The sequence below is a fragment of the Mustela nivalis genome, assembly GCF_964662115.1.
Source record: "Mustela nivalis genome assembly, chromosome: 1".
NCBI classification, from domain to species: domain Eukaryota; kingdom Metazoa; phylum Chordata; class Mammalia; order Carnivora; family Mustelidae; genus Mustela; species Mustela nivalis.
Genome location: NC_139020.1, coordinates 203,943,768 through 203,965,636, shown reverse-complemented (window position 1 = coordinate 203,965,636; position 21,869 = coordinate 203,943,768). Strand labels below are relative to the sequence as shown.

At 42.6% G+C, this 21,869-nt stretch overlaps 3 protein-coding genes across 3 annotated transcripts in view; 1 reads left to right on the top strand and 2 right to left on the bottom strand.

The window, feature by feature from the left end:
* LOC309847595 (olfactory receptor 10H3-like) overlaps nt 1-802 on the top strand; it is a gene marked incomplete at both ends in the record, with an annotated part of 930 nt that extends 128 nt beyond the window's left edge. Inside the window, one exon of the mRNA XM_082698173.1 lies at nt 1-802. This exon is cut by the window's left edge and continues 128 nt beyond it. Within this exon, the coding sequence (XP_082554299.1) occupies nt 1-802 (802 nt within the window).
* Nucleotides 803-3,571: 2,769 nt separating this feature from the next.
* LOC309847564 (olfactory receptor 10H4-like) lies at nt 3,572-13,732 on the bottom strand. The gene is made up of 3 exons (XM_082698137.1): nt 13,608-13,732; nt 9,000-9,107; nt 3,572-4,723 (listed from the first exon to the last, which is right to left on the bottom strand). Exons 2-3 carry the CDS (start codon nt 9,013-9,015, stop codon nt 3,762-3,764), a joined length of 978 nt encoding a protein of 325 aa, XP_082554263.1. The 5' UTR covers nt 9,016-9,107; nt 13,608-13,732; the 3' UTR covers nt 3,572-3,761.
* Nucleotides 13,733-15,151: 1,419 nt separating this feature from the next.
* LOC309847558 (olfactory receptor 10H4-like) lies at nt 15,152-20,703 on the bottom strand. The gene is made up of 3 exons (XM_082698124.1): nt 20,524-20,703; nt 16,729-16,775; nt 15,152-16,581 (listed from the first exon to the last, which is right to left on the bottom strand). Exons 2-3 carry the CDS (start codon nt 16,748-16,750, stop codon nt 15,620-15,622), a joined length of 984 nt encoding a protein of 327 aa, XP_082554250.1. The 5' UTR covers nt 16,751-16,775; nt 20,524-20,703; the 3' UTR covers nt 15,152-15,619.
* Between the last annotated feature and the right edge of the window lie 1,166 nt (nt 20,704-21,869).

Sequence of the window (21,869 nt, the reverse complement as noted above, 5' to 3'; positions counted from 1 at the left end):
CTGGAGTGAGCGCAGCCTGCACACGCCTATGTACCTCTTCCTGTGTGCCCTGTCCATCTCTGAGATTCTGCTCACCATTGTGGTTACTCCTCGCATGCTGGTTGACATGCTCTTCAGCCACAGCTCGATCACCTTTGTGGCCTGTGCCAGTCAGATGTTCTTTTCCTTCACATTCGGCTTCACCCACTCCTTCCTGCTCATGATCATGGGCTATGACCGCTACTTGGCCATCTGCCACCCCCTGCGCTACAACGTGCTCATGAGCCCCCGCACCTGTGCTCGTCTGGTGTCCTGGACCTGGGCTGGTGGCTCAGTCATGGGGATGATGGTGATCCTGATAGTTTTTCATCTCACCTTCTGTGGGTCTAATGTCATACACCATTTTTTCTGCCATGTGCTTTCCCTCCTAAAGTTGGCCTGTGGGGAGGAGACATCCTCTGTCACTTTGGGTGTGATCCTGGTGTGTGTCACAGCTCTCATGGGATGTTTATTCCTCATCATCCTCTCCTATGTCTTCATTGTGGCTGCCATATTGAGGATCCCTTCAAGTGAAGGCAGGCACAAGACCTTCTCCACATGTGTGTCCCACCTCACTGTGGTCATTGTGCACTATGGTTTTGCCTCCATGATCTACCTCAAGCCCAAGGGCCCCCATTCTATGGACAGTCACACTCTGATGGCCACTACCTATATAGTCTTCACTCCCTTTCTCAGCCCAATTATTTTCAGCCTCAGGAATAAGGAGCTCAAGAATGCCATAAAGAAAAGCTTCCAGAGAAAATTCAGTCCCCTAAGCTCCTGATGGCCAGTTTGGTAATGAAGAGTATGATGCAAGGACTGGGGATAATGATCCTCTCCATGGGACCACTGTCTATATTCAATACATGAGAATTCTGAAGAGGTATATTGGATACATCTATAGGTTTTGGAGCCGGCTAGGTTATTAGTTTTTGCATTTGTTTCCTCCTTCCTTCTTGCATAAGCTCTAGTGATCGATCATCCTCTCTCTTCTTGACCCTGTGTGATGAACCCCAATCCAGTTACCTATTTCTAAGAATGTGTTATCCCTCTATGGGCAGAGGAGAGCATCACAAGTATGTGTGACTAGTAATGAACACGGTTCTTCTCCAATAGACAAGTAAGGGAGGAGTTTCACCTTCCCTCACCATGACATAAACAAAAGTAGCATAATGATAAATACCACCAGCCCTGGGGATATACTAATTGGGCACTGTGTCCAGTGCTGTATCAGGGTTATCTTTTAATCACAACAAATGCAGAAAAGAACATGACTATTTTTCTCTAAGGAGATGATTGAATGTTTTTATTTCCTTCTGTCTTTGGGGTGGATAGACCTTAAGGAAATTTCTATGTTGAATTTAGTAGAGTGACAGATGTCAGGATATGAAGTGGAGAAAGAGAGAGGCAGAGAGACCGAGAGAGAAAGGGGAGAGGGTTCCGTGCTTAGGTAAGGACATACAGAATATGAAGTGTGGGCTGTTATCTGACATTTTATGGAAATCCTTTCCCTTTTTCCCACATTACTTTCCATAAAACATCAATTTCTAATTCTTTTGTCTTATGTGGAACGATCTGGAGGATGTGTTGGAGGGCACAGTGGTAACTGAAGATGGCAAAAAGAGACATCAAGGGTATGGGTCCCCATTTTAACAGATGTAAACTGTTGGTGGAGGCCACACAACACGTTAAGGAAGGAGTTCCATGCAACATTTGGTCTAACTCTCATGTTGTTCAGGAAACCATGTGTCTCAGGATCCAGGAAGGAGGACTTCCACTGGGTAAGTTCATACTCAGAGCTTCAGGTAGATATTTGAATTTCAGGAAGAAGATGTTTTATAATAATAAACCTATGAATGGCTATCACATATGAGTGTCTGCTGCTTGCCAAATGCGGGAAGTGTTTCCTATGCATTCACTCTTCTAAGACTCAAAATAAATGATTATTTCTCCCTATTTAGATATGACCCACATCTATTACTACTCTTATTTTTTTCTTGAGAGATAGAGAAAGAGAGAGCTGGGTGGAGGGGAGGAAGAGGGAGAGAATCTCAAGCAGTCCCCACTAGCACAAAGCTTGACCTTGGGCTCCATTTGGGACCCCGAGAAGATGAGCTGAGCCTAAATGAAGAGTGGGATGCTTAACCAGTGAAGCCATCCAAGCGCTCCAACTATTCACTTTTTTGAAATGCAGAAAATGCAAATCGGAGAGATGATTTGTCTCCAGACACAGTGCCCTGAGCTGCTGAAGCAGGAATTCATCACAATCTGTATATGTGTGCCCTTGGTGATCAGGAATGCACCTCTCTCAGGTTCCTGCAGAGGGAAGTGTGGTCCTGACTGGGAGAGGAAGACTGTCATTAGAAGGAATAGACCCCCTTCGGGGTGGGAGGGCAGGTGCAGCCCTAAACACACACCCCCTTCACACAGCCAGAGAGAAACACTGACTCCAGAGGAGTTACAGAGACACTTTGTGACACTTGTCACATTGACACTGACATGAGACCCTGGGGTTCCATTTCATTATTTTACAATTACTGATGTTAACGACTAATGCCAACCCACCACCCCTAAGAGGTCCTTTTCCAGAGCCTGTGACTGTGTTCCCTTCCCCAGCAAAAGGGACTGCATGTGATGAGATGCAGTTAATCCTCTGAGGCAGAGGGATTGCTCCGGATCGTCCAGGTGGGCTTGCTATAACTGCAAGTGTCCTTCTAGAAGGGGGCAGGAGGGGTCAGACACAGAGAGAAGTCGGTGATGGGACACTGGAAGGAGGGATTGGAGTAGCTGAGCCAGGAACCTTGAGCCAAGGAATGCCTGCTGCCTCTGGCAGCTGGGAAAGCAGGAGACAGAACCTCCCCTGGATCCCCTGAAGGACAAGAGCCCTGCTCACACCTTGACTCACAGCTGGTGACCCTGATTTTGGCTTCTGGCCTCCAGCATAGAGGATGATAGATATGTGTGGTTTTAAGTCACTAGGTTTATGTGCTTTGTTACAGCAGCCCTAGAAACCTGACTCATGGAATGGCATCCTGTCATTCTATGTGATTCGTTTCATGACAGAATTTTTTTCAAGCCAGATCCTTGGCCTATTCTCTATGGAGAAGACTTAGGGTATTGCGTTCACTCATGAGAAGGGCTGAGTACCCTTGAAAGTCCATCAGCAAAGATGAAGGAGTCCTGATAGTCCATCTGCAGAATTTGCTATTTGGCAGCAAGGCCCTTGGGGGTGTGTTGTGGAGACAGACATGCTGTGAAGCTGTAGGATACCCAGCCCAGGGACTCTGGTCTACACCCAAAGAACTCAGCGGAGTAGGAACTGGAGGACACCAGGAAACTTCTCGGTGTTCAGTGTGGATTGTGTGAGCTTGGAAGGTGTGCTAAAACTCCTGTGAGATGAGCCCTCTGCATTATAATAAGGATACACAAATATGCACATCATCAGAGAGAACGCTGAGTTGCAGGGAGCTTGACCTGGTGGAAATACACAAAGGAAAAACCACGAGGGATCTAGAGATCTGGAACTCATCTCTTTAGTATGGAAAGATGACAGTTTTTTAAACATCTAATTTTATTTTATTTTTTTCATTAAACAAATACCTACCATGTATCCAACACCTATGGATCTATTCCACAGTACCTGTTTAGTATTCTCACATAGTGAATCTCTACAACAGTCTTATGGAGAGAGTCATTATTATTCCCAGCCCTGCTATCATATTTTCTTATGACCAAACTGGCCATCAGGAGCTTAGGGGATTGAATTTTCTCTGGAAGCTTTTCTTTATGGCATTCTTGAGCTCCTTATTCCTGAGGCTAAAAATGATTGGGCTGAGAAAGGGAGTGAAGACTGTATAGGTGGTGGCCATCAGAGTGTTACTGTTCAAAGAATGGGAGCCTTTGGGCTTGAGGTAAATTATGGAGGCAAAACCATAGTGCACAATGACCACAGTGAGGTGGGACACACATGTGGAGAAGGTCTTGTGCCTGCCTTCAGCTGAAGGGATCCTCAATATGGCAGCCACAATGAAGACATAGGAGAGGATGATGAGGAATAAACACCCCATTAGAACTGTGACACACACCAGGATCACACCCAAGGTGACAGAAGATGTCTCCTTCCCACAGGCCAACTTTAGGAGGGAAAGCACGTGGCAGCCAAAATGATGGATCACATTAGAACCACAGAAGGTGAGATGAAATACTATCAGGGTTACCATCAACCCTATGACTGAGCCACCAGCCCAGGACCAGGAAACTAGCCGGGCACAGGTGTGGGTGCTCATGAGCACGTTATACCACAGGGGGTGGCTGATGGCCACGTAACGGTCATAGCCCATGACTGTGAGCAGGAAGGAGTGGGTGAAGCCGAAGGTAAAGGAGAAGAACATCTGGCTGGCACAGGCCACAAAGGAGATGGTGTGGTGGGTTGAGAGCATGTCAACCAGCATGCGAGGGGTGAGGGTAACAGTTAACAGAATCTCAGATGTAGACAAGGCGCACAAGAAAAGGTACATGGGTGTGTGCAGGCTGTGCTCATTCCAGACAGTGGCCATGATGATCAGGTTCCCCATCAGGGTGAACAGGTACATCAGCAGGTACAGCAAGAAGAAGGCAGGCAGGAGATGTGGTGGGAAGGTGGAGAAGCCTAGGAGGACGAATTCATACACCATGCTATAGTTCTGACCCGCCTCAGATGCTGCATCTGCTGAGACCAGAAAGGATATGAAGGTTCATGGTTTATCCTATGAAGGACAAGTATGGTTCAGCATCAGAAAACCTATCGTGTGGTTGTTCACATGAATACACTAAAAAGGAAATAGCATAATTATTTCAATTTTGGCAGCAATCCTGGATTACTAAAGTTCAATTCCTATTTGTGACTTTAAAAATTGATTTTTAAAGTTTTTATTTTATTTTTTCAGTGTTCCAAGATTCATTGTTTATGCACCACACCCAGTAGTCCATGCAATACATACCCTCCTTATTACCCACCACCAGGCTCACCCATCTCCTCCTTCTCTCTCCTCCAAAACCCTCAGTTTGTTTCTCAGAGTCCACAGTCTCTCATGCTTCTTCTCCCCCTCTTATATGCTCAGTTCACTTTTCCTTTCCTTCTCCTAATGTCCTCCATGTTATTCCTTATATTCTGCAAGTAAGTGAAACCATACGATAATTGGCTTTCTCTGCTTGACTTATTTCACTCAGCACAATCTCCTCCAGTCCCATCCATGTTGATGCAAAAGTTGGGTAATCATCCTTTCTGATGGCTGCATGACATCCCATTGTATATATGGATCATATCTTCTTTATCCATTTGTCTGTTGAAAGGTATCTTGGCTCTTTCCACATTTTGGCTATTGTGGACATTGATGCTATGAACATTGGGGTACCTATGGCACTTCTTCTTACTGTGTATTTATCCCAAAGATACAGATGTAATTTTAGCTATTCTGACTAATGTATGGTGGTTTTGATGTGTATTTCCTTGATGGTAAGAGATGTGGAACATTTTTTTCATGTGTCTGTTGGCCATTTGGATATCTTCTTTGGAGAATTATCTGTTCATGTCTTCTGCCCATTTCTTGACTGAATTATTTGTTTTATGAGTGTTGAGTATAAGAAGTTCCTTAAGAGATCTTGGATACAGCCTTTTATGTATACTGTCATTTGCAAGTATCTTCTACGGAGTGGGTTATTTCTTAGTTTTGTTGACTGTTTCCTTTGCTGTGCAGAAGCTTTGTATCTTGATGAAGTCCCCAAAATTCATTTTTGCTTTTCTTTCTCTTGCCTTTAGAGACATGAAAGAAGTCCCAGTGACCAATGTCGAAGAGGTTACTGCCTTTGTTCTCTTCTAGGATTTTGATGGATTCCTGTGTCACATTTAGATCTTTCATCCATTTTGAGTTTATATTGAGTATGGTATAAGAGCAAGGCCCAGTTTCATCTTTCTGCATGTGACTGTCTAATTTTCCCAGCACCATTTATTGAAGAGATGCCTTTTTTTCCATTGTATATTCTTTTTTTTCCCCATTTTTTCCCATTGTATATTTTTGCCTGATTTGTCAAAGATTAGTTAACCATAGAGTTGAGGGTCCATTTCTGGGTTATTTATTCTGTTCCACTATTTTATGTGTCTGTTTTTGTGCTAGTACTATGCTGTTTTGCTAATCACAGCTTTGCAATATACCTTGAAGTCAGGCATTGTGGTGTCCCCAGTTTTGGTTTTCTTTTTCAACATTCCTCTGGCAACTCAGGGTCTTTTCTGTTTCCACACAAATTTTAGAATTATTTGTTCCAGCTCTGTAAAAAATGTTGATGGTATTTCCCCCAATTCACTTTTCCTTTCCTTCTCCTAATATCCTCCATGTTATTCCTTGTGTTCCACAGGTAAGTGAAACTGTACATCCACAATAGCCAAACTGAGGGAAGAGCTGAGATGCCCTTAAACAGATGAATGGATAAAGAAGATGTGGTCCTCAAACTCAACACACACAAAACAGATAATCATTTCAAAAAATGGACAGAAGACATGAACAGACACTTCTCCAATGAAGACACACAAATGGCTAATAAAAAATATTTACATGAAAACAATGTACATCATTACCGGCCATCAGGGAGATTCAAATCAAAACCACATTGAGATACCACCTTACACCAGTTAGAATGCCCAAAATTAACAAGACAGGAAACAACAAGTGTTGGAGAGGATGTGGAGAAAGGGGAACCCTCTTACACTGTTGGTGGTGAATGCAAGCTGGTGCAGCCATTTTGGAAAACAGTGTGGAGATTCCTTCAGAAATTAAAAATAGAGCTTCTCTATGACCCTGCAATTGCACTACTGGGTATTTACCCCAAAGATACAGAGGTAGTGAAAAGAAGGGCCCTCTGTACCCCAATGTTTATAGCAGCAATGGCCACAATCGCCAAACTGTGGAAAAAACCAAGATGCCCTTCGATGGGCAAATGGATAAGGAAGATGTGGTCCATATATACTATGGAGTATTATGCCTCCATTAGAAAGGATGAATACCCAGCTTTTGTATCAACATGGACAGGACTGGAAGGGATTATGCTGAGTGAAGTAAGTCAAGCAGAGAGAGTCAATTATCATATGGTTTCGTTTATTTGTGGAGCATACAGAATAACACGGAGGACATGGGAAGATGGAGAGGAGAAGGGAGTTGGGGGTAATTGGAGGGGGAGATGAACCATGAGAGACTATGGGCTCTGAAAAACAATCTGAGGGTTTTGGAGGGGTGGGGAGTGGGAGGTTGGGTGAGCCTGGTGGTGGGTATTATGGAAGGCATGTATTGCATGGAGCCCTGGGTGTGGTGCATAAATAATGAATTCTGGAACATTGAAAAGAAATTAAAAAAATAAATAAAAATTTTAAAAAATTAAAAAAAAGAAGATGTGCATGGAGCATTGGGTGTGGTGCAAAAACAGTGAATACTGTTATGCTGGAAAGAAATTTTTAAAAATGGTGAAAAAAAGAAGATATAGTCCATATATACAATGGAGTATTATTCAGTCATCAGAAAGGATGAATACCCAACTTTTGCATCAACATGGATGGGACTGGAGGAGATTATGCTGAATGAAATAAGTCAAGCAGATATAAGCACACATCTCAAAGATTTTTTTTAACTCTCAAACATTTTAGCAATATTTATTGAATATTATTCTGTACTAGGACATGAGATACGAAGAGGAATTCAAAGGTGCTCCCACTGCAATGAATACAAATTAATAATAGTTAATAAAAATGTTATATGTGCCTTCATGCACCCGAATGTTTATAGCAGCAATGTCCACAATAGCCAAACTATGGAAAAAAACCTAGATGTCCATCAACAGATGAATGGATAAAGAAGATGTGGTATATATACACAATGGAATACTATGCAGCCATCAAAAGAAATGAAATTTTGCCATTTGCGACAACGTGGATGGAACTAGAGTGTATCATGCTTAGCGAAATAAGTCAAGCAGAGAAAGACAACTATCATATGATCTCCCTGATATGAGGAAGTGGTGATGCAACATGGGGGCTTAAGTGGGTAGGAGAAGAATCAATGAAACAAGATGGGATTGGGAGGGAGACAAACCATAAGTGACTCTTAATCTCACAAAACAAACTGAGGGTTGCTGGGGGGAGGAGGGTTGGGAGAAGGGGGGGTAGGGTTATGGACATTGGTGAGGGTATGTGCTTTGGTGAGTGCTGTGAAGTGTGTAAACCTGGTGATTCACAGACCTGTACCCCTGGGGATAAAAATACATGTTTATAAAAAAAATTAAAAAAATGTGTTATGTGCCTTAATACCAACAGTGAGTATACAATGTACACATAGTAGGTAGAAAGAAGCAGCCCAGAAAAGTCAGGGAAACCTGGGACAAGTAGTCATTCTTAGATGAGGACCTAGGTGTCTATCAGATAGAAAGTGATGGGAAGAAGAGGAGTGCAAGTAAGTGAGGACATGCAGGCAGGGTACATGGGGGAAGCTATGCAATGTGAAATGATTGTATTCTGTGAATATTATGGTTAATATTAATAGTGCTCAGGCTAGGGAGTGGGACTACAAATCCCGGGTTTCCTACTGGTTCTCACAATTACAGCTCCAGAGCTACAAATAAAATGTTTAGTTTCATTTTCTTTATCTGAAAATGAAGGTTTTATGTACTTCGTGGGGTTGTTGGGAAGATCCAATGAGTTAAATCACATAAGGATTTTAATAGGTGCCTAACAAATTTTAAGTATTCACTAAGGGTTAAATATTACTATAAGGTGGTCATAGAGACAGTGAGAAGACCTTCTCAGAATCTTAAAGATTCTTAAAAAGCTTCTTCTCAACGTGAAATCAACTAACACTTTCTTAGTTAACTAAGAATATACACTGCAAAATTAACAAATAGTACATGAAGTGGGAAGCTAGGAGTGCCTTGTTTTAGGATCAGGAACAAGCCAAGTTACTCACTGTCTCTGCTGCTCATTAGCAGGGAAGAGAAAGCCAGGAGAGGTGCTTCAGGAAAGATATCAAAAGAAGGAATATCAGGATCAGAAGGGAAGAGATGTGATCGTCTACCTAGAAAGGTAAAAGAATGAAAGCAGAATATATTTGAGCAAAGACAGAAAGAACACAAGTTTCAGAAGACTAGATCATCTTCCCAAACTCAAAGTATTTCCCATAGAATTACACTTGTAATAGTCAACGTTTAAGATAGAATTTAAGGGAAACATAAAATAACATTACCGATAGTGAGACAAACTGTAATGAGAGAGTGTTCATACATTTTGGTCTCATGATTTCTTTACACTAGAAACCTATTGAGTCCCCTAAAGGGCTTTTGTTCAAGGGGGTTATAACTCTCCATTCATAGCATATTAGTAATGAAAATTGAGATTCCTTGACAATATTAAATGAATAAATAATGAATTCTGGAACACTGGAAAGAAACAACAAAATAACTAGAAATTTTAAAAAGATTAAAAAAAAAACAAGATGTGGTCCATATATACAATAGAATATTATTCAGTCATCAGAAAGGATGAATACCCAACTTTTGCATCAACATGTCTGCGACTGGAGGAGATTATGATGAATGAAATAAGTCAAGCAGATATAAGCATACATTATTAACACATTAAAAAGAACAATAATCAACCATTGATTCAACCTAAAGGAACAATCAACTCATGCTAATATAAGAAACACTTTAGGAAAGTAGCTGGATTAAAAAAAAAAAAACTTGTCTAGTGAGAAGTGTGGCTTTGTTTGGCATTTTAGCAAATTTGTCCAATGCTGGCTGGATGGAAGACAAGAAGATGCTCATATCTGTTTCTGCATTCAGCCTGTGGCACTATGTGTTTTTAATTGAAACATATGACAAAAATATATCCTCTCCTTTATTGGAAAATTGAGGACCTGATGACCTCCCAAAAGGGTCTCCAGGGCCCCAGGGATCCTCATATCACACTTTGAAAACCTTTGATGTAAAATATCTAGGAATTAACCAAGCATATGCAGTATCTCCCAGGACAGAATTTTTAAAAATTTTATTTTATTTTTCCATTGTTCCAAGATTCATTGTTTATGCACCACACCCAGTGTTCCATGCAATACATGCCCTTTTAATACATGCCCTACCCACCACCAGGCTCACCCAACTCCCCACCTCCTTCCCCTCCAAAACCCTCAGTTTGTTTCTCAGAGTCCACAGACTCTCATGGCTCATCTCCCCCTCCAGTTTCCCCCAACTCACTTCTCCTCTCCTTGCAATGTCCTCTGTGTTATTCCTAATGCTCCACAAGTGAAACCATATGATAATTGACTCTCTCTGCTTGACTTGTTAAACTCGCATAGTGTCCTCCAGTTCCGTCCATGTTGATAAAAAAGTTGGGTATTCATCCTTTCTGATGGAGGAGGAATACTCCATTGTATATATAGACCACATCATCTTTATCCATTTGTCTGTTGAAGGTCATCTTGGCTCTTTTCACAGTTTGGCGATTGTGGCCATTGCTGCTATGAACATTGGGATACAGATGGCCCTTCTTTTCACTACCTCTGTATCTTTGGGGTAAATACCCAATAGTGCAATTGCAGGAGCATAGAGAAGCTCTATTTTTAATTTCTTGAGGAATATCCACATTGTTTTCCAAAGTGGCTGCACCAACTTGCATTCAGTGTAAGAGGGCTCCCCTTTCTACACATTTGCAACAGTGTAAGAGGGTTCCCCTTTCTCCACATCCTCTCCAACACATGTTGTTTCCTGTCTTGTTAATTTTGGGCTTTCAAACTGGTGTAAGGTGGTATCTCAATGTGGTTTTGATTTGAATCTCCCTGATGGCTAGTGATGATGAACATTTTTTCATGTGTTTATTAGCCATTTGTATATCTTCTTTGGAGAAGTGAAGGACAGAAATTTTAATCATAGATAGATATGTAGAAGATACTATGGGTACATGGAAAATATGAAAACCACTGTTCTCTCTTGGATGGGGTAAGCTAATATAGCAATTACGTCAGTAATTGTAAAAATAAAGTAAAATTAAAAAAAATAATAAAAGCAGCACATGCTGTAACACATAAAAAAAGAAGTTAAATTTAAGAACTATTTTAAACTTCTTTCTGAAAGATAGTCAGTGAAAAGGCATACTGGTCTTCTAAAAAGGGAGTACACAAGAGAGAGAGAGAGACATCCATCCCCACATTGAGACTCACTACAGACTAGGAATTATTTTAAAAAGTGTGACAATGGAACAGACGTGTATGATCATGCTGGTTGGATATCTCAGAAAATATCCCTGCTTGATTCTAAACACAATATGTGATTCAAATGGAAAAAATGGATTATTGACTGGTTTGTGGTGGAAAACTCGTGGGTTTATGAAGCAGTGCAAATCTGGATTCCTGCCCAAGACAACAACCAAAATAGATGGATTTCATGCATTAAGTGAAATATAAATTTGATAGGAAAGAGTGTAGGAGAATAACCTTGCAATTTCAGAGTGAAGAAGGACTTCTTAACCAAAACTCAAAACCACAAATAGTAAGGTGATATGGAGAAAGGAGAACCCTTTTACACTGTTGGTGGGAATGCAAACTGGTGCAGTCACTCTGGAAAACAGCATGGAGATTCCTCAAAAAGTTAAAAATAGAACTACCCTGTATCCAGCAATTGCACTACTACATATTTACCAAAAGAACAAAACAAAAAATATATACAAATTCAAAGGTATACATGCACACTGATGTTTATAGCAGCATTTTCTGCAATAGCTAAATTATGGGAACAGCTCAAGTGTTGGATAAAGAAGATGTGGTTTCTATATACGATAGAATATTACTCAGCCATCAAAAGAATGAAATCTTGCTGTTTGCAACAGCATGGATGGAACTAGAGAGTATTATGCTAAATGAAATAAGCCAGTTAGGGAAAGACAAATAGCATATGATTTCACTCGTATGTGGAATTTAAGAAACAGACAAAGGAGCAAAGGGAAAAAAAAGGGAGAGAGTGACTCTTAACTACAGAGAAAAGAGACTCTTAACTATAGAGGAAAAAACTCTTGGTTACCAGAGGGGAGAGGGTAGGGGTTGGGAGAAATAGGTGATGGGCATTGAGGAGTACACTTATGATGAACATGGGGTATTGTATGGAAGAGTTGAACTAGTATATTGAACACCTGAAACTAGTATTACACCATATGTTAACTAGGGAGATTGAGATAACAACTTAAAAAATACACAAAATTTGTATATGCGTGTTTTATGTATAAAGGAGCATTTGAATTTCATAAGCGTATCTTCTGTAGGTGCTGATGCCATTCTCTGGAGAAAAATGCTAACTTCTCAGGAAAGGAAACAGACAAAAAACGTTCGCCAAGGATTTTGTTCAACAACAACAACAACAAAACCAAGGGATATCAAGGATCCATGAATAGGCAGGTGGAATTTGGGGAAAGAAACTTTGCATTGCTGAAAATTGACCAGGAAGTACTATCTAGAATAAGTAAGACACATTCAGATGGAGAAATTTCAATGCAGAAATGAGTCAAGGATATGAGCAAAGAACTCACAGATGGGGTTTCACAGACATAGGAAAGTGTGGTTTTAGACAAGGAAAGCGCAGAGTAAAACCACTGTGCCCTTTCACTGTACACCTATTCATTTCCCCAGACTAGAAAGTGCCTGGTGTTAATGGAAATATGGAGAGAAAACAATACTGATGGCCTCCTGGTGAGAACCAAGAATGCAGAAGAACAGACTTCACCTGCTCTGTGCAACAGCACATGGTCTCCTGAGCACCTATCTTGATTGTTCACACCTGTCTGAAGGGAGAATGTCAGAGGATGTTTCAGTAGCCATTGCTTGAAGTGGGTAAATGAACAAGCCTGCTTGGGAACTGTAATTGGGAAGAAGGCAGTTCACATGGACTGGATGCAACTGTTGGGCCCAGGCAGGAGTTTGATGTACACACAGCGGGTAAAGGAACCTATAAAATGATCTTAAGTAAATGAAGCAAAAGCAGATAAACACTCTAGCATAATTCCATTAGGCCCATGAAAAATAGAGCACCTGAAATTACTCTGGATGATGCTGTAATAGGGTATACATGTTACTATATGTTTCTCAAAACCCAAGGATGGGTAACACAGTCAACCCTAATATAATATAATATAAGTTAAGTTAATAATTATGTATCTATCCATATTGGATCACCAACTGGAACAAATGCACCACAAGAATATCAGATTGTACAGCCTTCAGCAATGCTGGCCTCAACTCACCAGATGCCAGTAGCATCCCCTCCCTCCCCATGAGCTCTGATAACCAGGAGGTCCTCCAGGCAAGTACAAACATTTTGCACTGGATGTGCGGAATCAGTCCCAAACAAGAATGCAGACTTAGGGGCTGCAAAGGGCACTAGGCTGTGTGTCCAGGACCCAGAGTGGGCAACCTGAGAATAACCCCAGCAGTTCCCCAAGGCTAAAAGCCTATCTTATGACCCTCCTCCTAGACTCTGTCCCCATCCCAAGTTTCGGTCTTGCTCCCCACAACTGTACGAATATTACCACCTACCCTGTTCCTCCTGGTCCTCCTCAGCCTGGGCTATCTCTTCCAGGAAGCAGCCAGCAGGGGACGGCAGAAGAAGCTCCCCTGCCTGAGGCTGTCAGTGGCACACAGCGGCAGGTGTGGGGCCAGACCTTGGGGCTCCTGGATGCTCCGTACTTTACCCCTGATGCAACTTCCCAACAGGCTGCTCCCCAGGGCCTTCCTGGGACACCAACTTGCAAGGTCTGCCCTGAGTCTGGAGAGGCCAGAAAGATCATCAGAGGGCCTCTGGGGACCCGCAGCCTCTATTCCTTCTTCCAGTAGCCCAACGCAACCAAGGCTCCCTATTGTTCTCTCTGCCCTGAGCGCCCCAGCCCCTGCTGAGGCCTAGGAACTCCCAGTCTTGGGAGAGACAGGACTGGATTAGATGCCCTCAGCCAGTGGGGGTCAGAGCAGGGTCAGAGGGGAAGAAAGGAGCTGGAGCGGCCCAGAGTGGGAATTCAGGGCTCTGCCCTGGGGTCAGGGTAGCTGGAAGGCTTCCCAGAATAAAGGTAATTTAGAGCTGGGTCTTGGAAAGTCTCTTCTCTTGGTGAATGGAAGTGTTCAGGGTCTTCTGGCCAAAGTGGAAAGCCCCGCTTCTCCTCTTGGTGGAGTTACCCTGTGTTGTCATGGTGATCCAGCCAGAGAATTCACATTAGTATGTCATCCTTGGGATGTAATAACATATTTGGTCTTTGTCCAGTTCCTAAGACACAGCCCCTAAGCCCCTGTCTCAGGAGTGATAATAGTAGCTTCTGTATGCTAATAAGATGAATGGGGGCTGGACGCCCCATCTCTCCTTGTGGTCAAGTTCTTCCCTATCCCTGTTTTCCTGGTAGTCCAGGCCAAAGAATCTACATTAACATCTGCCTCTCTGTGATACAGTCAAACTAATGTTTTGTTTCTTGTGTTTCTTTGTTTACTGCCCATCTGATGAGAGTCTTTGTATGCTCATGAGATGACGGGAGGCTGTGGGTTTAACATTACAAGGTATCTGCTGGCCTCATCTTTGAGTAATAGTTTTCCAGGAAGATCCAGGAAGATCCAGGAAGGTCTGAGCATATGCTCAGACATATGCTTTACCAAACCCCCAGCATGGGAATCAGACATGTGACCCCCTTCATTCCAGTGTTGTGTGACCACCACCAGCATTTCTCCTCTGCATAATAATAGTACCCATACCATTGACCTCTCTTCTGTCATTTGAGATAGCACCTGTGCTCTCAGCAAATCCTCTAGATAGACTCAAGTGAAACAGGAATGAGAACTTGATGTTGTACTGAAGGTAATGTGGGGAAAAGGGAAAGGGATTTCCATAAGATGTCAGTTAGCAACACAGTTTTAATATTCTGCATGTTCTTATCCAAACACTGAACATCTCCTCCCTTAGCTCTTTCCCTCTCACTCCCTTCCTCTTTCTCTTTACTTCACATTCAGACATCCTTCAGTCAACTAAGATCAACATAGAAACTTATTTGGGGTCAATCCCCTCCAAAGACAGCGGAAACTATAAAGAGTCAGCCATCTTCTTGGAGACAAATAATTTATTTTCTTTTGTGCATATGTTATAATTTAAAGATAATACCTATACAACACTGGACACAGTGCCTAATAAGAAAAGCCCCAATGCTGGTGGAATTTATCATTTTGCTTACTCTTGTTGTCCTTATGGTGGAGGAGGGGAAGTTCTGCCCTACTTGTCCATGCAAGAACCATTGCCATCAGTGGCCTGACACATCATTGTGATGCCCCCCACTGGCCCATAGGTAAATAACACATTCTTAGACATAGGTACTGGGATGGACTTCATCACATGGTGTCAAGAACGAGAGATGGTAATCACTAGAGGCTATGCAAGAGGGAGCAAATTGAAAACAAATTGAAGGGGAAAAAAGAACGCCTACCATGCATCCAACATCTATGGATGCATCTCATGATACCTATGTAGTATTCTCAAATACTAAATCTGCTATCATATTTCCTCTTGACCAAACTGGCCATCAGGAGCTTAGGGGACTGAATTTTCTCTGGAAGCTTTTCCTTATGGCATTCTTGAGCTCCTTATTCCTGAGGCTGAAAATGATTGGGCTGAGAAAGGGAGTGAAGACTGTATAGGTGGTGGCCATCAGAGTGTTACTGTTCAAAGAATGGGAGCCTTTGGGCTTGAGGTAAATTATGGAGGCAAAACCATAGTGCACAATGACCACAGTGAGGTGGGACACACATGTGGAGAAGGTCTTGTGCCTGCCTTCAGCTGAGGGGATCCTCAATATGGCAGCCACAATGAAGACATACGAGAGCATGATGAGGAATAAACATCCCATGAGAGCTGTGACACACACCAGGATCACACCCAGGGTGACAGAAGATGTCTCCTTCCCACAGGCCAACTTTAGGAGGGAAAACACGTGGCAGCCAAAATGATGGATCACATTAGACCCACAGAAGGTGAGGTGAAAAACTATCAGGGTCACCATCATCCCCATGACTGAGCCACCAGCCCAGGTCCAGGACACCAGACGGGCACAGGTGCGGGTGCTCATGAGCACGTTGTAGCGCAGGGGGTGGCAGATGGCCACGTAGCGGTCATAGCCCATGATCATAAGCAGGAAGGAGTGGGTGAAGCCAAATGTGAAAGAGAAGAACATCTGACTGGCACAGGCCACAAAGCTGATGGAATGGTGGCTGGAGAGCATGTCAACCAGCATGCGAGGTGTGACAGCAACAGTGAACAGAATCTCGGAGGTAGACAGGGCACATAAGAAGAGGTACATGGGTGTGTGCAGGCTCTGCTCATTCCAGACAGTGACCATGATGAGCAGGTTCCCCAACAGGGTGAACAGGTACATCAGCAGGTACAGCAAAAAGAGGATGGGCAGGAGATGCTGTGGGAGGCTGGAGAAACCCAGAAGGATGAATTCATACACCATGCTATAGTTCTGACCAGCCTCGGATGCTGCATCTGCTCAGATCATGGAGGAAATGAAGGTGACCAGAATAAAAATAATAAAGATAGTGAATCTGTATAACAATAACCTTAAAAAATCTACAAAATGGAGGAACTTTAGATACGGTGTGTTAAGATTGGGAAAATGACAAGGATACTCACTGTTTCTGCTGTTCTTTAGCATGGAACTGAAAGCCGTGAGTGGTGCTCTAAGGAAGGAAAAGAAAGAAGATATGTAAGAATTGGAAAAGAAGAGACCTGCTCATCTGACAGAAAAAGCAAAAGAATAAAATCAGAACATACCCAGTGTGAGAGAGCACTGAGCTGTAGAAGACAAGATTTGCTTCTAAAAACCAGTATTTCTCATAGAATTACACCACTAGTCATCATTAAAAGTAAGTCAAGCAGAGAAAGACAACTACCATATGATCTCCCTGATATGAGGAAGTGGTGATGCAACATGGAGGCTTAAGTGGGTAGGAGAAGAATAAATGAAACAAGATGGGATTGGGAGGGAGACAAACCATAAGTGACTCTTAATCTCACAAAACAAACTGAGGGTTGCTGGGGGGAAGGGGTTTGGGAGAAGGGGGTGGGATTATGGACATTGGGGAGGGTATGTGCTTTGGTGAGTGCTGTGAAGTGTGTAAACCTGGTGATTCACAGACCTGTACCCCTGGGGATAAAAATATGTTTATAAAAAAAAAAAATAAAAAGTTAAAGAAAGATAACGAAAAAAAAAAAAAGTATGAATTTGAAGTAAAAAGTAAGATACCATTCCCACGAGTGACACAAAGTAGAAAGAAACAGCTCTCTAGCATTTTGGTCTGGCGATTTCTTTACACTTAAGAAAAGATGAGCCTCTAATGCGCTTTTGTTTGGGGGCATTATCACTCCCCATGTTCACCAGATTAGAAAGAAACACAGATTTTCTGACAATATCCAATTATGGATACATTCTAAGGAAGAATCTACCTGTTCAATGTCAATGTAAGTAACAATTATTTAGGAAAGTAGCTACTTTTACAAAATTAACATTTAGTGACAAGAGGGCTTTCTCCTTCTCCTCCTCCTCTTCCTCCCCCTCTTCCTCCTTCTTCTGCTCCTTCTCCATCTCCTTCTTATTCTTCTTTTTACATTTTAGCAAATTTTTCCCAGGCTGGCTGGGCGGGAGACAAGATGATGCTTGTATCTTCTTCTTCATTCAGGCTATGGTAATATGTGGCTGTAGTTGAAGCATATGATGAAAATACATCCTCACCTTCATTGTAAAACTGGGAACCTGACAGTCCCCCCAAAATGGTCTCTGGGACCCCAGGGTCCTCATATCACACTTTGGAAGCCTCTGTTGTAAAATATCTAGGAATCAATCAAGCACATGAATGCCTCCAAATTCATAAATTTTTAACATTAATAAAATGCAGATGATTTGAATACATAGAGAAAGATCTATACTCTCAGATGAGGTCAGCGAGTATGGAAATGATAACACTTCTTCCTCAAATCAGAGCACCAGAGCAACTACACTTTCAGTGAGTCAGCTGTATATCTCATAACAGTTTCCTCAAATCCCTTCTGAAAACTAAGGTCAGTGCAAAACCATACTAATCTTCTAAAAGTGGAGTCAATAGGAAAGAAATGCTCTGGCAGGTGTGAAGACTCATCATAGACATTATACACATCATAGTCATTTTTAAGTGTGAACCTGGAACAGACACAGACACTGATCAAATTGATCAGATACCTCAGAAAATATCCCCACATGAGTCACAGCTTAACATGTGCTAAAGGTGGGAGCACAAGTCAAAGGGAAGAGCTGGATTGTTTAGGAGTTTGTGGTGGGAAAACTGGTCCTTTGATGAAGCAAACTCAATCTGAATTTCTGCCTAAGACCATATGCAAAGGTGGATTCCAGGATTCAAGACATAAATATGAAATATGACCATGGGAAGTTAATAGGAGAAGGTATAGGAGAAGAATTTTGTTGATCTAGGGTTGGAGAAGGACTTCTTTTTTTTATAATTTTTTATTTTTTATAAACATATATTTTTATCCCCAGGGGTACAGGTCTGTGAATCACCAGGTTTACACACTTCACAGCATTCACCAAAGCACATACCCTCCCCAATGTCCATAATCCCACCCCCTTCTCCCAAACCCCTTCCCCCCAGCAACCCTCAGTTTGTTTTGTGAGATTAAGAGTCACTTATGGTTTGTCTCCCTCCCAATCCCATCTGGTTTCATTGATTCTTCTCCTACCCACGTAAGCCCCCATGTTGCATCACCACTTCCTCATATCAGGGAGATCATATGATAGTTGTCTTTCTCTGCTTGACTTATTTCGCTAAGCATGATACGCTCTAGTTCCATCCATGTTGTCGCAAATGGCAAGATTTCATTTCTTTTGATGGCTGCATAGTATTCCATTGTGTATATATACCACATCTTCTTGATCCATTCATCTGTTGATGGACATCTAGGTTCTTTCCATAGTTTGGCTATTGTGGACATTGCTGCTATAAACATTCGGGTGCACGTGCCCCTTTGGATCACTACGTTTGTATCTTTAGGGTAAATACCTAATAGTGCAATTGCTGGGTCATAGGGCAGTTCTATTTTCAACATTTTGAGGAACCTCCATGCTGTTTTCCAGAGTGGCTGCACCAGCTTGCATTCCCACCAACAGTGTAGGAGGGTTCCCCTTTTGGAGAAGGACTTCTTAAACAAACTTCAGAAACACAAACATTAGGTGTTTTTGAAAGAATGAAAACATCAACAGGAAGAGTATTTGTTCAACAAATGATGTTGTGGATCCAGCTAAGAGTAGATGGAAAGGTGAGGAAAGATCACTGTCATTGTCCACGACTGAACAGGGAATATGATGCAGAATAAACAAAAAACCAGTTCCATCTACAAGGAGTAGAAATCTCAATGCAGAAATGAGCAAAGGTGTGAAGAGAGAGCTCACATTGGGTATAGCACAAGCAAATGAAAACATGCTAAAAAGAAAGAGAGAGGGAGAGAGAGAGAGAGAGAGAAAGGAAGAAATGCAGTGAAAATTCAGTATCTACGTATTTAAGGTCCCAAACTAGAAAGTGCCCAGTGCTATCAGGTATGGGGAGAAAGCAATATTAGTGCACTGCCTGTGAGAACTAGAGGGTTAAAATGAATAGTTCCTGTGCTCTGTGCACTAGCACATGTACTCCTGAGTATCTATCTCCATTGCTGACAGGTATTTATAAGGGAACATGTCAGGGAATATTTTGTAGCATTGCTTGTAGTGAGGAATGTGGAAAGTGCTTGTCCATAAGTGGAAAGAGGGCAGGTCACATGGGCTGGATGCAACTACTAGAGCTCCAGACAGAGTTTGATGCACACACAGCAGCATAAATGAACCTGTAAAATGATCTTGAGTGAATGAAGCATAAGCACATGAACACTTTAGCATAATTCCATTTGGGTACATGAAATTTAAAGCACCTGAAATATTCTGGATGATGCCATAATGGTGTGTACAAGTCACTGTACATTTGCCCACACCCAAGAATGTAAAATGTAGACAGTGAACCCTAATGCAACCTGTGGGTTGAGTTAATAATAATTTATCCCTATTGGTTCACCAACTGGAACAATGACACCACAAGAATACCAGATTGTACAATCTTTATCAGCAAACCTGGCCTCCACTCACCAGATGCCAGTAGCATCTCTTACCTCCTCAGGAGCAGGGACAACCAAAAGGTCCTTCATGTATGTACAAACATTTGAGGAGGTGGGGTAGGAGCCCCAAACAAGAATGCAGACTTACAAGCTACAATGGGCACTAGGCTGAGAAAGAAATTAAGACCCAGAATGGGCAACCTAAGAAGACCCCCAGCAGTTGCCCTTCTCCCAGACCCTGTCCCCATCACCAGTCTGGGCCGTGCTTCCCACAACTGTATGAGTATTGCCACCTACCTGTCCCTCCTGGTCTTTCTCAGCCTGGGCTTCCTCTTCCAGGAAGTAGGCAGCAAGGGAGGGCAGCACACAGGGGCAGGTGTGGGGCCAGACGTCAGGGCTCCTGGAACTGATGCTGTGTGCTTTACCCCTACTGTAGCTTCCCAGCTGGCTGCTCCCCAGGACTTCCCTAGGATACCAACCTGCAAGTTCTGCTCTCAGGTTCTTGAGAGGCTAGGAGGATCATCAGGGGACCTCCAGGGACTAGCAGCTACTATTCCTTCCTCCAACACTCCAAGATGATCAAGGCTCCCTTCTGTCTCTCTTTGCCCAGAGAGACCCAGTCCCTGCTGAGGACTAGGAGCTCCCATTGTTGAGGGAGACAGGGCAAGATTAGATGCCTTCAACCACTTGGGGTCAGGACAGGGACAGAGGGAAGGCAGGAGCTGCAGTAGCCCAGAGTAGGAATCCAGGGCTCTACCCTGGGGCCAAGGCTTTCCAGAATAAGGGTAATTTAGAGGTTGGTCTTGGAGACTGTTTTCCCTTGGTCTTTGGAAGTGTTCAGAGTCTTCTGACCAAACTGGATAGCTCCACTTCTTCCTTGGTTGACTTAGCTTTTCTCTGTTGTCACGGTGATCCAAGCCAGTGAATCTATTTAGCATGTGCATTCTTGGGCTCTAATAACACATTTGCTTTTTGTCCAGTTCCTGAGATAGACCCCCTATGCTCTTGTCTCAAGAGTAATATAGTGGCTTCTGTATGCTACTGAGATGAGTGGTGGCTGAGGGCACCTGGATAGTTTTAGGAAGGGGGCTGCTCACCAGAACAACCAAGGGATGATTAGTGAATTGGAACCTCCAGGGAGGGGAGGGGATACAGATTGATATTCAATACTGATGATGAATGATTTAATCAATCGTGTCTTTGTCATCAAACCCTCATAAAACTCCCTAAACCCTGGAATTCAGAAACCTTCCCAGCTCGTGAACACATAGCAGTGCTAGAGGGTGGTGTGTGCAGTGAGGGCATGGAAGTTCCTCACTCTTTCCTCCATACATCTCTTTTATTTTTCTGTTCTTGAGTTTTTTATTCATAATATAAGTGGGAAGAGTAAGTGTTGCATTTTCCTGATTTCTGAGAGCCATTCTAGCAAAGTATTCAAACTGAGGAGTGTGGAATCCCCCACCTTTGTAGCCACATCAGAAAGAAGTGCAGGTTCCCTGGGCAGTAAATATGTGTGACTGACATCTCCAGGTTTTTAGTGTCAGAAGTGAACACAATTATCAGACAACAAGGTGGTGTCTGGGTAGTTGGAGAATTGGTCATTGGTGTGGAAAGCATTTACACATTTGGTGTCTTGAGTATTA